We start from the raw sequence: 16,581 nt of genomic DNA on the forward strand, positions 1-16,581 counted from the left end.
TTGTGGTTGCATTTGGTTAAATTATGAGACAAATAGTTAGTTAGTTACACTTTATTTATTCAGGAAATCTCATTTTAGATCAAGATCTCTTTTATAAGAAAGACCCGAGAACAAATTACGTATACACAAGAAAGTGAACAAGCATCACACTCACACACTTAGCCAATACGAATTAAAACATTGCAAACATTATTAGAATATAAGCTAATGAAGCTTTAAAATCTCTCAGAGTAACGACACTTTCCTACGTCGGCCTGTGTTGCAGTTAACTCCAGTAGTAGCATCCATAGTACTGTAAAAGCGTTCTTTGTATGAGGAATGTTTCCTACAGTCGGATGAGCTGCGTGCATATATGTTGCTCTTGCGTCATCTGAAACAGCACTACGCTATCATCGCCATGCAGGCAAATGAGTCGAATGCTTGGTGTGTGTGATTTTATTTATTTGTAGTGTGTTATGAGTTAAAAAATATAGTCTTTGCAGGCAGAATGACCGTCTCTGTACTACTGTTTTGTTTTTGTTGTGTGTGTGTGTATATTTTCTTTTTTAGATTCTGTGTTAGCTCACCCTTACCAAACCACCGCACCAGAGTCGAGCGTTGGCTGGTTAGTATTGTGCGAGTGAATTCCTTCTGAATAATAAGGACGTTTATTCTTTTAAGTGTCTGCATCTGGAAGCAGAAGCCTATAAAACAGAGAATGCTGGCTGCACAAGTATTGCATATTAAATAATACTAAAACTAAACAAGAATGTCGACACCTTAATGTGTTTTCTTTTCGCAATCAATGCACATAAAAAGTGTAATCATAGCAAGGCATTTGCATAAATCAGAAGGCAATGCTGTCTGGTTTCCCACTGCTCGCATTGAAATACTGCTGCCTTGACTGTGATACAGGTGCTGTTCAACGTGATGCATTGAATTATATTATTATATGAGACTGCAGTATGTCTCAGCAAGCTGTGCAAGAGATCTTTTTTGTTTGTTTGAGAGAACAATGGGAGCCTATGAAGTGTGAAATGATGCTTTAGAAAGCAGAGTAGTAGCTTCTGACAGTGGTACAAACATCATTAAGTTTACAGCTTTCTTGGGGCAGCTTTCTTGGGGTCGTATAGACTTCCAACAAGTGTTTATTCTAAGGCGATGGCATAAAACAGCTGGAATCAAACTACAGACGGTTGCAACTACGTGACATGTGTCTTAAACTAATGTGTCTCCCTCCCGCCATAAGGCCTGAAGGTTCAGCCCTTTAAACCAGCATATATATATATATATATATATATATACACACACACATACACTGCACCATCATTCACACAGACAGCTACACTCTGACACGGTTCATTCTCACCCCTTCATCCCTGTGGTTTCACAATAACACACTTGTTATATACAGGGCTCTAAATGACTGTTATTATAGCAGTGGAGGTTGTTATTGAAGTACAGTATGATCACACCATTTTGAGTTTGCTGTGCTGCACTTCACATTTCCCTTAGCTTGCAGACTGACGAGCCATAATTGTGCCTGTTGTCACAGTACCGGTAGTTTTTGCTCATGATTAATCATTGTAACCATCATTTGATAAATTCATATTTGGCTTACGGCATGATTTATGATATAAACATGAAGCTGAATACAGGATGATGTCCTTAAAGGTCACATGTACAGAGAAGATTCAAAGCGTTGTGAAAGCCAGTGTTCACATTTTACTCGCAACATTTTGATGCTGGCAGGACACCTCAAAAAAACAACAACACTTATTTACTCTGTTTTACTCTTATTTACTCTGAGCCCAATTTGCTCAGCTCCCTCCACAATATGTCCGTTTAGATCCACTGTTCAAATCTAGTTTCCTGCCTCCCTGCCTGAACTCCCTCTCTTGCCTAAATGTAATCAAGCTGTAAATCTCCCATGTAACGCTCTTCGTTTCACACACCTATACTTAGCCAGATTTATGCCCTCGTGTTACTGAAGCGGCACATAATTAATAGATATGATGTGCATGGAAACTTGCAATTAAAATATCCTGTCCCGTGGTCTAGCCACCACACTTTTTATCAGATCATGGGAACCCCATCCTCTCAGGCCTGTGAGCACGGATCAGTGACGCCGACTGTATGTGCTGTAAATCCTGAGGCGTAGTTGAGTAGGAATTGACAACTGCCCACTTTTTAAACCATCAGATTTTAGTCTGATGGATCAGATTGTGGATGCTTGCATCAATGAAGGACGCAGTTGGAAGTATTGTGAAAAAAAATGAAGCTACTGGGGCAACAAATGTTTGGAGTTATGCACTAAAAATAACCATTTCCTTAGCCCAACATGAGCAATGAAAAGATCAAATCAGCCACATTTAAGAAAAGAAAGAAACATAAAACTGAGGAATAGATTTAAGTGCAACACAAAAGCAGAAAATGAACAAAATAAAGTATATAGATGATGAATGCGATGTGAATATAGTCAAATTAAAGGACAGAAAGGATATCTTTCTGCTTTGTTTTAGCAGTACTTTCAGCAGCTAACCATATCTTTTTAATGAGTGGGAAGTTAAAATAGGTTTTTGGGTTGGCGATGAGAAAATTGCCACTTTTTTAGACTAACGTTTATCTCTTGTTCCTTTAAAGCCCGGAAAACGTCAAATGGCGTTGAATATTCAGTATTTTTCTATAACATCAAATGTTAATGTGAGTCAAAGTAAAAAGAAAAACGTATTAAAATGTAGTTATTTAGAGTGTAACCCTCAAATACGCAAGCAAATGTGCTTCAGGACTGTGCCGGTTTGATTGGATGAGAATTTGATTGATAGAGACCAAACAAACCACCGTCAGAGTTTGGATTTAAAGGCTCCGGGTGCACACACATAAGTGACATCACCGTTTTCCAACTCAGCCCTGATGTGTGCTGGTTCTGTCGTTGGTAAGTGGTGGATTAGTGACCAGGTGTGTAAACTTTCAGACACGTTTAATACATTAGTCTCTGAAGAAAAACTGTCACATGGTGATGATTGATGTTGAAAGCCAACATAGCTGTATGTAAAAAAAATAAAATTAAAAAACAAACCTGGTCTCTCACTTTGTAGCACACACACACTCTTTCACATGTGGTTTTAATAGCAGTTATTTCGCTCCAAGAGGATAACAATAGAGCTTTGCAACACATGCTGTTTTAATTATGTGAGAAGGAAACAGCGTCTGCACATCACACACCTTGTGCCGTTACCGCTGACAGTGTACTTATGTGTGCACTTGTGTATGTGTGTGTGTGTGTGTGTGGGGATGGGTACATGTGTGTGTTTGTACCCATGCCTGTCTGGTACGTATGCATGTGTGCGTTTGTCTGTATTAGAGTCGTCAGCTGGAGTCGGAAACGGGGACGACGGAGGAGCACAGTCTGAACAAGGAGGCCAGGAAATGGGCCACCAGGGTGGCCCGAGAACACAAGAACATCATACATTACAAGAGAGTAAGACGGACACTCGCATGCTCACATTCATCACACGGACCCGTTTTAGGAATCCTAATCGAGTTCTGTGTTTGTGTGGTTCACAGTGTCTGGAGGAGTGTGAGAGCCATGGCTTGCCCTCTACAGAGCAGGGCAGACTGGACCTGGAGTTGAAGATAGAAGACACCAAAGAAAGCATACGCAAAGCTGAGGTGTGTGTGACTCACAATGTCAACGTTTGTCTTTGATTATGCAGAGAATAAATAATAGGTTATGTTCCCTTTGCAAAGTTGCCTCAGTGGCTTCATTTTAAACCCTTTCTGTGTGAAGTTTGCATGTTCTTATGGGTTTTGTCTGTGTGCTCCATGGAGAGCGAATGGAGAGATGTTTCCTCTCTTCTGAACAAGAACAATTCCTCTTGAACAAACAAATATATATATATATGTATATATATATATTTTTGTGAGTACTAGTGTTACTATGGCGGGGCTGGTCACACTAAACAGAGAATGGTGTGTTCAAGGGAAAAAAGGGGAGTGTCGTTTTAGTAAATGTCAAATTATTATTTTTTTTCTTAAAATGAACGCCATAAAATTTGAGGCAAAAGTCGTAAATGCTGCATATCGTCGTAGACTCACTTCCTGCCGTAACATCAACATTAGCCGGGCAAAGCAGCCCTCTGTTTTCAGGGACATGAAAGGCAGCCCCGTCCCATATTTCCTCCACCAAGTCTTTGGGCTGAGTGACAAATTATTTGGTAAATATTTTAAATGCTAACAGTGGAAGTCGGTACAGCAGACGTGGTTAGAGTGCAATGAACTAAGACGGCCCAGAATCGAACAGTCCACCTTTCACATCGTAGGAGGTCTCAAACCATTTACGTTTTTGTTTTTTTTACCGTTATCCACAAAGCTCAGCAATCCACTGGTTTTGCTGCACTCTGTTCAGTTGTAGAGGTTTAAACACACTTCTACACAACTGTATTTGTAACTCACTATGACAGCTCACAGATCAGATGTTAATACACATATAGAAATCTAACCGATGGTATGTTTGAATGAGCTTTATATGATGAGATCTGATGCTCTGATTACATTTCTCTTGCATTTCACAAGTCTTTCCCTCGTCTCATCTTGTGTTCACACTCTCTCTCTCTCTCTTTCTCTCTCTCTCTCTTCCACACCTCTCAGCTTTTTCACTTAACGGGAGCTTTATTATAGATGTATCTGTTCTCAAAGATTCAACCTGTCACCGTAGGAAAGGAAATCACTGCATCATCCGTCTTCCACTATCCGCTCTCTTCTTCTGTCTCTGTTCATTTTCCTCTAAGTCTCTCTGTATCGTTTGGCTTTTCATCTCTGTGTTTTTCAATTTCATTCTCTCACTTCACTTTGCAGCTCTCCGGTCAGGCTTCCACATATCTGGCACCCTCTGCTGTCATGTTTGCTCAGAAAACATTTACCATTACCACGTGTCATAAGTATTGAATTTAATTTATTTGTTTATCCCCTAAGGTGTTTTTTTTTTTGACAATTATAGGTGAAGTTTATCTTTTACTGCTCTTATTGATATATATACTCTCTTTTGGTCGTTATTTTAGTCGACCTTGCACCATCAGTAGCTCGTGATCTTGTGAGTCTTTCTATCACAAAGACCAAACACCTTTTTCCTTCCACGTCTTCTCTCTCTCTCTTCCTCTCTGTCACTGTCTCCCTTCTTTGCTCTTCCAGGCCAACATTACCTCGAGTAAGACGATGCACATTGTATGAGCTCATTTTGGTACAAAAGGCTTCAAAACGGAGCTCTTGAAAGCGGTACAAAAGAGATGATCTAGGTTTGATTAGAGCATTATCTGGATACTGACTGCGTCATTCTTTCCTGTTGAAGTCTCACCTTCATCCCGTCAAACGTGTTGCTGAGGCCATTTCACTTGGTTGGCTCTTGTTTGCAAGAAAATGAAGCAACAGCCTGTATTTAGGATGGAGCGATGCATTGAATTTGTGAATCAGTCATCTATACTCCAGTAAGTAAGACTGACGGCTCAATACCTGTCCTCGTTAACTGATTTTTCATGAATTACCTAATTTGCTTGCGACAACATCTCAAACACTTTGCAGGCCAACTGTGTTTAAAAATCAATGCTTGTAGTCGATGGCCTGTCTGTGCTAAAAATTGTGGTAATTAATCTAGATACAGTTTTATTTGTCTTGTCCCACAATTTTTTTCATCAGGATATTTTAGGGGAAATAGGATGTTTATTTGACATGGTTATATTGAGGATATGTTGCCTTCACGGACATACGTAGACACGGATCATTAGAGGGGAAGAGTAAGTTGGAATTTAAATTATTGTAATATGGCCACAGAAGACAGAAGTACCTTTTACCTAAAATTGAAGTGGCTCCCCTGTCGTACTCAACGAACACCTGAAAGGAAAAAGAAGCACAAAACCTAAACGGGTAATACACTGTAAATGTTTTATGCCTTTTGGATCTAATCTGCAGTGTTCAACAGTACAGCACCTCAATCTTTAAAAGGATCCTCCTCTTCTCGCCTCTGTTGAACGGGATCAATAAACACTGAAAGAAAGAGTCGAGTTATGTGTTCTATGCTCTCTACAAACGTCTGACTTCATAGCTTCTGGCTGAGTGCTTGATAAAAGACGCTGAAACTAGAGGCTGCGCATGCGTTTGTCTGAAATTACAGCAATAGTTATTACTGTGACAAAATGTACCGGTGTAGGGAACGACCGAATTCACGGGGCCCCTTTAAGGAAAGGGGCGTAACCCTGGTGACAGGGGGGGTTAAAGGGTGGCAGGAAGTGAATGGGTTTTTGTTTTGTATGGATGGAAATAAACGGCCAAAGGGAATACTCGCCTCCTTGTTTGTTACCACGCACCGACACCGGCATCATTTAGTGACAGATGCTGTGATAAAAGTCAAGTGAACATTTTCAGAACATGAAATTAAATGTATTTTATATTCTTTTATAAATGATATATTATGACAGTGTGTCTGAGGCCAGCTGTGTGCACTCTAGTGCAGCTTTCTATATTAATAGAAGAACATGCTTCAGAGATTAAAGGAAATTAAAAAGCATTAGGATGTAGTGATACATACCATATATTCTTGAGGTAAAAATATGAATTATAACTCAAAGAGTGTGATATTTGAAGTGCATGGACCATCGAGAATCACTTTTAGTCATTTCCTTCAAAGTGTATTCTTCTCACGGACAAACCTATTGAAGCTTTCTACCCAAACACAAACCGACATCTTACTCGCGTTTATATACCGCGTCTTGCATGTTTGTTTTTGTCTTTCCTCTCTTGCAGCATACTTTGAAATGCAGCAGAAGCTGATTATTGGCCTCTTAAAGGATGAGAAACTGAGGCTGTCTCCATACTAATGAGCCGTCGAAAGCTTTTCTCAAACTGCCTCCACCAGACGATCTGGCCTCATTAACACGTGCCTGTCAAAATACTTCAGACTGAAGATGCGTCGGGATAGAGACGAAGATTTCCAGCACAAGCAGACAAAACTAAGAAGGATTGGAAACTTCATTGGAACTATCCACTCATAATCTCGGCACAATTGAATCTGCATTGGCATGTGATGCCTTCGGGAAATAGAGCTTAGACGCGATCATAAGGGCGGGATCACATTCGAATAATAAAAACAAAAGGTGGTCCCTTCATTTAGAGTACTTAAATATGAGTTATGACCAGACAGCTGTCTGTCTGTCTGAGGTTGTCTATGCACCAGTGATCTGTACTCTCGCTGGCTGCACAGATGGCTGAACATGTATTGGCCATTGTTGTAACTTTTCTCCTCTTTAGTCTGGGATGTTTATGTTCCAACGCAACCTTTAGCATTTATTGGGTCGCTGCTAATGGAAAGAAGGAATGGAGGCACTTAAGGGGGCTCAGGTCTTTATCGATCAAAGCCGGGAAATCTGTCTTGATGGTGTGTTCCTGTCTGTCCGACTGCACGTCTCTGTGGGTGGGAGCTATCGGCTATCAATCTGCTCCGTCGGCATCGGTCAGAGAGGAAAGACGGGCGTAATGAAAGAGGAAATTGATGAAAATGGTGACAGACGGCAGGAAAAAAAGAGAAGGGATCAGAGATGAAAGAGAGTTGAGGAGGCGAGACGGAGTAAATCTCAGGGGCTTCCCTGCTGGTGGTTATCGCCTGATCGTATTGTCTCATTAGGAAAGAACACACAACACATATCCAGTGTTCTCGGCTCGTTAAAAGAAAGTCTTGATGATCTGCCATTCAAGAGACTACATGAAAACATTTTGGAGCGCAAATCCAGTTCACATCCTCCCTCTGTCACTGAACTAGAGATCATAAATCAACAACCAATTAAAGATGAGAAATGGCTCCCATCTCAGTGCTTACTGTATACAATGATGTTTGCTAATAGCTCATTATATGTTTATTGCCTTGTGTATGTTTTGTTTCAGCATCACGGCTACAATAAGATAGAGGTTGACTGAATAGACTGAATATAAAGCAGGAATATTACCGCAATACTGCGACAACATTGTAGAGTTGCCCATATTTCACAAAATATTTGCAGAATGACATTTTTGATAATTGTCAGTAATGTGGATATAGTGACTCAGTAAAAACAAATAACAGAACCGATAGAACAGTCTGGTTAGTAACTGCAATGCAGCCTTTAAAACCAGGAAAAAGCAAGACTTGTCTCGATGTCTAACATCACGATATCTATATATTGCTCTACCAGCTGGTACAGACGGTGAAACATTTTAGGCTTTTACCTCAAATTAGATTTTCTTTTTTCTCTTTACAATCACGTATTTTCATGGTTGTGTTCACCGATATTCCTTTCAGTCATGATGCATGATGGCATGACTCAGCAGGCTAATGGTAACGGTAATAACGGCAATCAGACATGTTTCCCAAAGGGCCCTTGTTCAAAATGAAATGGGACCCGAGTTGTTCCAAAATAAATACGATGTTCTTTTTAAGACTAATGCAAAAAAAAGAACACACTGTGCAGGCCAGTGATATATTTAATGTTCTTAACATACCTAACCCTTTCTCTCTTCAAAGACAATAAAGCTAAAAGCTGAGGCTCGGTTGGACCTTCTACGGCAAGTGGGAGTTGCTGTGGATACCTGGCTGAAGAGCGCCATGAACCAGGTGCGTTTAGTGTGTGTGTGTGTGTGTGTGTGTGTGTGTGCGTGTGTGTGTGTGTGTAAGAAAGCCTCTCCTTCTCTTTGCCTGACTTGTTTCATGTCGGTAAGTGTGATACAGTGTGTGGTAGATGTTTGTGGGTGCATTCATACATACGACTGTTTGATTGTTTGTGCATTTAAATCCTTTCACACATTAAATCCAGTTTATGTAGTGCACGGTGTGTGTGTGTGTGTATGCACAGAGTGTGTGTGCGCGTGTGTGTGCATGCAATATGTGTATAAAACCACCGCTCTCTCTGTGCATGCTGTAGGTGATGGAGGAGCTGGAGAATGAACGTTGGGCCAGCTACACTTCCCACGACCCCTCCCTGTCGGTGAGACACTTCCCCTCACCGTGTGTGTGTTGCTGCTTTCTCGCCAAGCCAGAAGAACTTGTTTTCACAAAAAAACTGAAGTTTATTAATGACATTTTGAAAACACTGTAGAAATTAACAGCAAAACTGTAAACAAACCCTAATGCCACTACCAGTAGACCTGTAAATACAAGTACAGTACATACATTGGTTTTTATTATCAATTTTCAAAGTTGCAGTGTTTTTTGACTTGGCTGGAAAGAGCAAATCTCACACCTATAAAGCAGAGGTAGAAGAGAACCGTTTCACCACACAAGTCGTAGCTGATTTGAGTCGCATCGTGCACGGTGGCCCCTTCTACCCGCTTCAAATGAACGACACCAGACCACTGAATTGTGTCACTGTGTGTCGGTCATATAATCTACTAATTGCTCATATTTTATTCCCATAGTTCCCAACTGATTTTCTTCCAAGGCACTTTCTAATAATCATAGACTTTTCATTAGTTTTTATGATTTCATTAAAAGTGAAAACCATCCAGCTAGAATAGTTCTCCCGACAAATCACTTCCTGAATGATGTAAATTGCAAGATAATTGACCTCAGCCTTGCTGCCGAATCATCTGTCACGCCAGTTACAGCCTCTTAAAACACCCCCCTTCCCCATCGGAATACTGATGTAGTCCTCACGCAACTGGCAGTTTTTATTTCATGACCCCTAGATGTATCTGGAGCCTGCAGGGACCTTTTCTTCATCTCCTCATCGTGTTTATGAGCGTGCATAGATACTCTATGCATGCCAGAGGGCAGGAGGTGGACTCCTACCTCATACAGCATTCCACAATCAAAATACAGTTTGACATTTTGCTTTCTTGGTGAGAGTATGAAAGATTAATACCACTGTCATGTCATGCCAGTAGCTTAGCTTAGCACAAGGACTGGAGGTGGAGAAACAGCTAGCCTAGCTCTGTACAAAGGTAAAAGAACATCAGCTAACAGCACCTCCTTATGCTCACTAATGTTTTGTATGCGTTCACCAAACAATATCTAACATATTATTAGGTGAGCTGTAGAGGAGCTGGTAGGAGGATTTTGTTACCTTTGGACAGAGCCAGCCTAGCTGTTTCCAGTCTTTATGCTATGCTAAGCTAACCAGTTGCTGGCGGTAGCTTCATTGTCAGGTTACAGACATGAGAATGGTGTCAATCTCTTTATTTAACTCGCCGCAAGAAAGCACATGTTTTGTATGTTTTTGTTGCTAAAAAAACCACAATTTGCGTAGCCCATTGCACAATCAATAATATAGTCTCATGCTATGCCCGTGTGTGTGTGTGTGTGTGACTGGGTTTGTGAGGTTTGGATATTGATGTGCATTTATGTTTGTCCATTTGTGTGTGCAGTTCTGTCCCTCCATCGAGTATTCATGAGGGGAGGAGAGTACTTCCATGACTAGGAGTGTAATCCCACATGTGACTGTGTGTCAACAGGCCTAAACATAGTCTGTCTGCATCATTGGAAGCATTTGACATTCTGCAGCATTCTGCAGCATGATATTGCAGCTCACAGCTAAAACCAGAGAGAAAGAGATACCGAGTGTGAGAAAGTCTGGGGAAGGAGGGCAATCTAGGAAAGGGAGAGAAGGGATGTCGGAATGAGTTGTTCAGTGAAAGAGGGAGTGTTGGAGAGACAATTAGTGAAGGAGGGAGAGTCGGCTGAGAAATAGAAGAGGTGGTGTTAGTAGGAGGTGAGTGGGAGGGGGAGAGGTGAGGAGGGAGTGGTGTCGGAGTGATAATGTTGAAGTAAAATTGGATGCAGAGGTGAGAGACATCGGGGGATTGTGAAAAACTGCAGCGAATATAGAAGAGCCTACTGTGAGGCCACAGAATACTGTAGAAAATATTAGCATCGACTAACAAAATGGGGACCGAAACAAAGAACTGTGTTTCGACATTTCCAAATACTTTATCTGTAGGTAGATATGTTGTGTTGTGTGAATTTGGGGGATTTTATACATGTGTCCTTGTTTTTTTTTAAAAAGTTTTCTTTCAACTTTTCCTTGCCCTGTTTATAAGACGAATCAGTTGGAAGAGAGACTTGCGGAGAACGCCTCCATCTGGCGTAGGTGTCATTAAAAGAACAGTCCAGGAGGCACAATCGTATTGGGGCATTTGACAGCAGTTTAACGGTCTTTGATTTTTATTTGGAGAGTACTGGAGCCTGTAGTATATAATAACAAGGTGCAACAAAAGAAACGAAGAGAGCGAGAGATGAAGGAGGAGAGGAAACAGGAGGAGGGATTGTTTAACAGCAGCTTGTTCGTTAGGGAGAGGTCGAGAAAGGGACTGATGGTCAGAGAGAGAGGAGGAAATATGGAGAGATTGTGAATAATAATCTGCAGAGGAGAGCAAATAAAAACAAAGAGAGCGGGGAGGAGGCACTTCCTCGACCCTTTCTTCATTCCACTCAACTTTATTAATACGACTATGAAATACTGAAAGCCATGAACCCTCGAGTCTCTCAGGCGGACAATGCCTTCATTACTATTTCACTCTCGCAGTTATTTCCTCCAGGAACCATAAAATCGTCCGTTGGTCTGCATCTCGGCTGTACTGAGATGTGTTTTTGGTGATGTTTTATTGGGTTATTACTGAAACACATGCTGGTCATTTAACTTCAGGGATGAAATGCAATCGGCCCACCGGCTGTGCAGTGTACTTTTAAATCAATGCATTAAAGTGGATACGAGTGATGTCGCGCAGCAGTTTGATATGGGTGTGTGTGTTCATGTTTATAAGGGAACACCGTATGGGCCGCACCTGTAGGTGATTGTTTCCCTCGGGAATAGATTATGTCCGGGAGACGCAGCTGTTTTGTTTTCCGCATCGGTGTGGAGTTTACTGTGTCAACAGAAATCTGATGACTAAACACTGTGACTTTGGAATGGATACACACACTCACACACATTACTGTTATGGCCAGGTCAGCTTGCTGTGTGTGATGGATCCTTCTACCAGCCAGATCACATGACCCTAATATGAGCCAGTGAAATTCTCGTGGAACAAAAGAGGGAGGGGTCATGTGAAACATTAGTCCCTCCACACCTGTCTCTGAAAGCTGTAGCACCCGCACTGAGCGGGACAGAGAAACCCAGGCAGGAAGCACAGGTAAGCATCGGACTATTCCTGCACTAGTGTCACGGATTAATCTAGAGCAAACACACAGGAAGAGGGGGGGGGGGGGGGAAGGTAACAAGTGTTAAATGGACAAACATTGCTACTGCTGAACTGTAGTGGTGGAGCTGTAGATACCAGATAGATGGACAGGCAACATAACAAGTCACCTAGCCGAGCGTGACATCGAGACATGAGGAGTTGGAGCAAGAAGGTTGTGTGGAAATACGTTTGTTTTTATATAATGCTTTGTGTGTACTTGATCTGGGGTACACGGGTCTTTTTTTTCTCTGGAGCTTCGAAGGTGAATGGTGCTTTTCTTTCGTCCTTGTAGTTATCAGAGGTCTTTGCCTTTATCTGGCTGTGTTTGTGTGTTTTAGGGCACAGTGGATTTGGAGCGTGAGGAGGGAGAGGAGTGTGAAGAAAACATGGAGGCTTTTGACGACAGCAGCTCCAGTCCCTCAGGAACCCTCCGAAACTACCCGCTAACCTGCAAAGTCCTGTACTCGTACAAGGTATCCACGACACACACACACACACACACACACACACACACACACACACACACACACACACACACACACACACACACACACACACAGCTACCCTCTGCGGTTACATGGGCATCCACTTACACATATCACATGTCTGCAGCTACCTGCTCAACCACAACAGTATCGTACACAGTCCCCTGCAGTCATGTACGCACTGAGACAAGCAAAGGTGAATGTCGGTGTGGCGTTTACAGGACTTTTTTTTGTATTCGAACATTAAATATTTATGGTCTCGGTCTAGTGTGGAGTGTTTTTACTGTACCGTAAATGTCTTGTCTTTCTGTCTTTTAACACTGTTGGCATGTCTCTCCCGCAGGCCTCTCAGCCGGATGAGTTAACTATTGATGAACAGGAGATGCTGGAGGTCATTGAAGATGGAGACATGGAGGACTGGGTCAAGGTGCACAAAAACACACTCACACAGATGTGACGGTCGCACACAGATGTGCATTATGTTTACAGTGACAACGCCAGAAGCATTACCTCGTGAGATCTGTGTGTTGCGTCCTGTGCGTGTGCTCTGTTTTCTTTATTAGCCTTGTGTGGTATTTTAGATGCATGCATGTTTTCATGTTGCCTTTCGGGCACTGTGTCATTTGTTTGTGTGTGTGTGTTCCAGGCTCGCAATAAGTCGGGTCATGTGGGTTATGTGCCAGAGAAATACCTGCAGTTCCCGACCTCCAACAGTCTGCTGAGCATGCTCCAGTCTCTGGCTACACTGGATGCTCGATCTCACACCTCGTCCAATTCCACCGAGCCGGAGCTGCACTCCGGCTGCATCAATGGAGACATAAACAGTAAGTGTGCTGTGGACCCAGTGATGGTAAATTATTCTTTGAAATAAACACACTGCATGCCAGGAGTTTCAGTAAACAAGCTAGTTCCAGTTGTACATGTGTAAATTAGTTTCCTTCTTCCTGTAATGAGGTTAGTATGCACCACTGATTAAGGTATTTATTTTCTGTCCTGCGCCACTTGCTCAGAATCCAGCTGCAAACAACACTCATTTTGCAAAGCAGAGTGTTATTAGAGTAAGCAAGTGTGCGTTGTCTGTCTTGCAGGGTAGAATAAGGTGAAAATATGTCGGTGGTTGCAGTAATCAACAGAAGGCAAAAGCCACAGTTGTATATAGAGACAGTGATAATTAAAAACGGTACCACTTCCTGTTCCACAAGCTTTGTCACTCCTGATTTTTGGCCATTGCTTTTCCACTTCTACCAGCACATAAGGACATTTTTGTTGCCGCCAATCACTGGAACAGAGATGAGAGCGAGGCAGCTGTGTAAAAGTGGTCAAAAATGGAACAAAGCACGAGTGGTTGAAATTGCAGAGCAGTGATCAAATGTGCAAGAGCTGAGCTTCATCACAAACATGTAAGACCATTGGTTGCATCCACACTTCGGGTTCTGACAATCTACAGACAGTCAGCGTACAGATAGTTGATCTGTTATCAATGTGAAAGCCTTCCATCCTAACCTTCCTTCTCTGCAGCCTTCTTCTTCTCTCGCTCTCACTCTCGCTCTCTCTACAACCTTCTTTCTATTGCTGTGTGCCTGCTGCACATGGGGAAACTCTGTCACCTAATTATTATTTCTTTCTGTCTTCTCCGTATCTCCCTCTCTCCAGCAGGGTGTCCCATTCTCTTTATGATAATGAAGGCAAGGCAGACATGGAACTACATTCACCCAAGAATAATTATTCCGTCCGTGTATCTTATTGCTCTCTCTCTCTCTCTCGCTCTCTCTCTCTCTCTCTCTCTCTCTCTCTCTCTTTGTCTTCCTTCTTCTTCGCAGTGATATTTGTCCGTGCACTTTATGATTACGAGGGCCAGGCGGACGAGGAACTCTCCTTTTCCGAGGGAGCGGTGATCCGCCTGTTGAGCCGCGACACTCAGACAGACGACGGCTTCTGGGAGGGCGAGCTCAACGGACGGGTCGGCGTCTTCCCCTCCGTGCTGGTCGAAGATCTCACTGAGAACGGGGAGACCAGTGGAGGAGGGCCTGGTGACATACAGGTATTTTGATGTTTGCAGACAGAGACATACTCCCACTGAAGTGCGTCACTCTTGAGGAGCTGGAAAATGTTGTGTTATCAGTGTTTCCTCAGGGCAGAAATACCAAGCTTATAGTGTAGTGTGGTGGGACACTTTCCTCCCCCTCTCTCCTCGCTTCCTGGCTGCTGTCCAGTAAGTCTATCAGCAGGGCAGAGTTCACAAACGCTGGATCAGAACCGCAGTGTTTCTGCGGTCCTCTGATTAAAAAGCCTGCTCTACAATCACAGAAAAAGCTCTTATCTGTGCCACAGAGTGCTGCCTATTAGAGGTTCAGCAACAGGAAGGATGCAGCCTCTCCCTTCCTAAAAGCCTGTAGACACAACAAACACCGCAACAACTTTTAACAGCTTTTAAGTGGTTTGTTGGGAAGATTGGTAAAACAACAACAACTAGTTTACCTTATTTCTGTAAGGTATTCCCCAGAGTTCCATCAAAGCCGTCCTAATCAGTACTTTTGTATTAACTATGTATGACTATAATGTGAAAGGTGTTGCTTCTAGTAATAAACCCACAGAGTATAATCACCCGACTGCAGTTCCCCTCAGCTCTGTTGAGCGTTATAATTAGTTGTTTTGGTTTAACAGCCTGCAACTTAACTGTTTTGGTTCACTCTCACCACTTTTGGAGCGTTATTTTCAAGTGCAGCCAGTAGCTGTTTTTAATGAAAAAGCTCTAAACATCCACGGTACACAACCCCCTCGGCGCCAAACAGCAGACAGACAACGTTAGCGACTAGCTAACTGTACATAGCGGAGCATTTAGCAGCTAAAGAACCCGATATCTCCCTGAGGAGTTGGTGGAGACCAACAGAGCAAACGATAATGAATATTGGTTTAGCATTCCTCAGGTTATAGAAACACATGCATGCTAATGTAGCTTTGTGTCTGCTGGATGTGTAAATAGGGAACTGTTTGCTAATACGTTATTATAAGATGTTTATGGAACCCCCATCAGGCCAGGGTCCAACGGACATTTTGGCCTGTAACTAAGTCACTTTTCTCATTTTTAAAACCAGTTTCTTCCTCTTGTGTCTAATTACAGTCTAATCAGTTTCAGCCAATTCATTTGCCATTAGAATGTATTCACACACAAGAAAGAAGGTGTTGTTGTGGATGTATTTATTGCTGCTGTATTCTAAACTGGTGAGCTGTAACTTAATAAAGTTGACTTCAGTTAGCACAAAGGATATGAAAACGATAGTACTGTGAGATAGAGCACGGGACTTATTTGTTGGGTCACAGGTGAGCAGCACATTTTCTCCATTTCCGGCCTCTGCTCTAGATTTCTCCGTCTCTGAAGTTGCCGTGTTCTCTGCCACATCTCCCGCTGTATGAACAACCTCCCATCAGCCCTTTCACCAGCCCCGAGACCTCCACCCCGCCTCCTCTCCCACGCTCGCCCTCCGCCACACTTAACGGGGAGCACAAGCCCCCACCGTCCGCCTCATCACACAAGGGACCGCTACCCACCCACAGTAAGACACACACACACACACACACACACACACACACACACACACACACACACACAGAGAAAAGCTTGTGTGTAGTTGAATTAATTAAGAAGAGGTCGTTTGAGCTTATTACTGTGAGGATTTCTGTATTGGATCTCTCTCTCTCTCTATTTCTCTCTGTAGATCAAAGCTCTGGCAAGAGTCCAGTGTCTCCAGGATTTCCTCAGCCACTGCGATTCACCCCTGAAGGAGGCCCGGGCAAACTACGACCTGTGAGTATGAAACCTATTCAAGAAGTGTGTCTCATGTGACAGTAAACTGAATATCTTTGGATGGACAAAGCAATTTGAAGATGCCACCTTGGGCCTTTGTAATTGGTATTTGTCTCC

General features: G+C 42.6%; 1 protein-coding gene across 2 annotated transcripts in view; it reads left to right on the forward strand.

Annotated features, from left to right (window-relative positions):
• The window catches only part of fchsd2 (FCH and double SH3 domains 2), a 48,102-nt gene that overhangs the window by 27,449 nt on the left and 4,072 nt on the right, over positions 1-16,581 (forward strand). Inside the window, exons 11-20 of one of the 2 annotated variants that reach the window (XM_079271961.1) lie at positions 3,344-3,460; positions 3,547-3,651; positions 8,525-8,614; positions 8,922-8,984; positions 12,513-12,647; positions 13,003-13,086; positions 13,306-13,483; positions 14,480-14,700; positions 16,021-16,213; positions 16,376-16,464. In XM_079271961.1, coding sequence (XP_079128087.1) covers positions 3,344-3,460; positions 3,547-3,651; positions 8,525-8,614; positions 8,922-8,984; positions 12,513-12,647; positions 13,003-13,086; positions 13,306-13,483; positions 14,480-14,700; positions 16,021-16,213; positions 16,376-16,464 — 1,275 coding nt within the window. The remainder of the gene's footprint in view (positions 1-3,343; positions 3,461-3,546; positions 3,652-8,524; positions 8,615-8,921; positions 8,985-12,512; positions 12,648-13,002; positions 13,087-13,305; positions 13,484-14,479; positions 14,701-16,020; positions 16,214-16,375; positions 16,465-16,581) is intronic. The other variant, XM_079271962.1, reaches the window with a different exon arrangement.

The sequence above is a fragment of the Melanostigma gelatinosum genome (genome assembly GCF_949748355.1).
Source record: "Melanostigma gelatinosum genome assembly, chromosome: 7".
Classification (NCBI taxonomy): Eukaryota; Metazoa; Chordata; class Actinopteri; order Perciformes; family Zoarcidae; genus Melanostigma; species Melanostigma gelatinosum.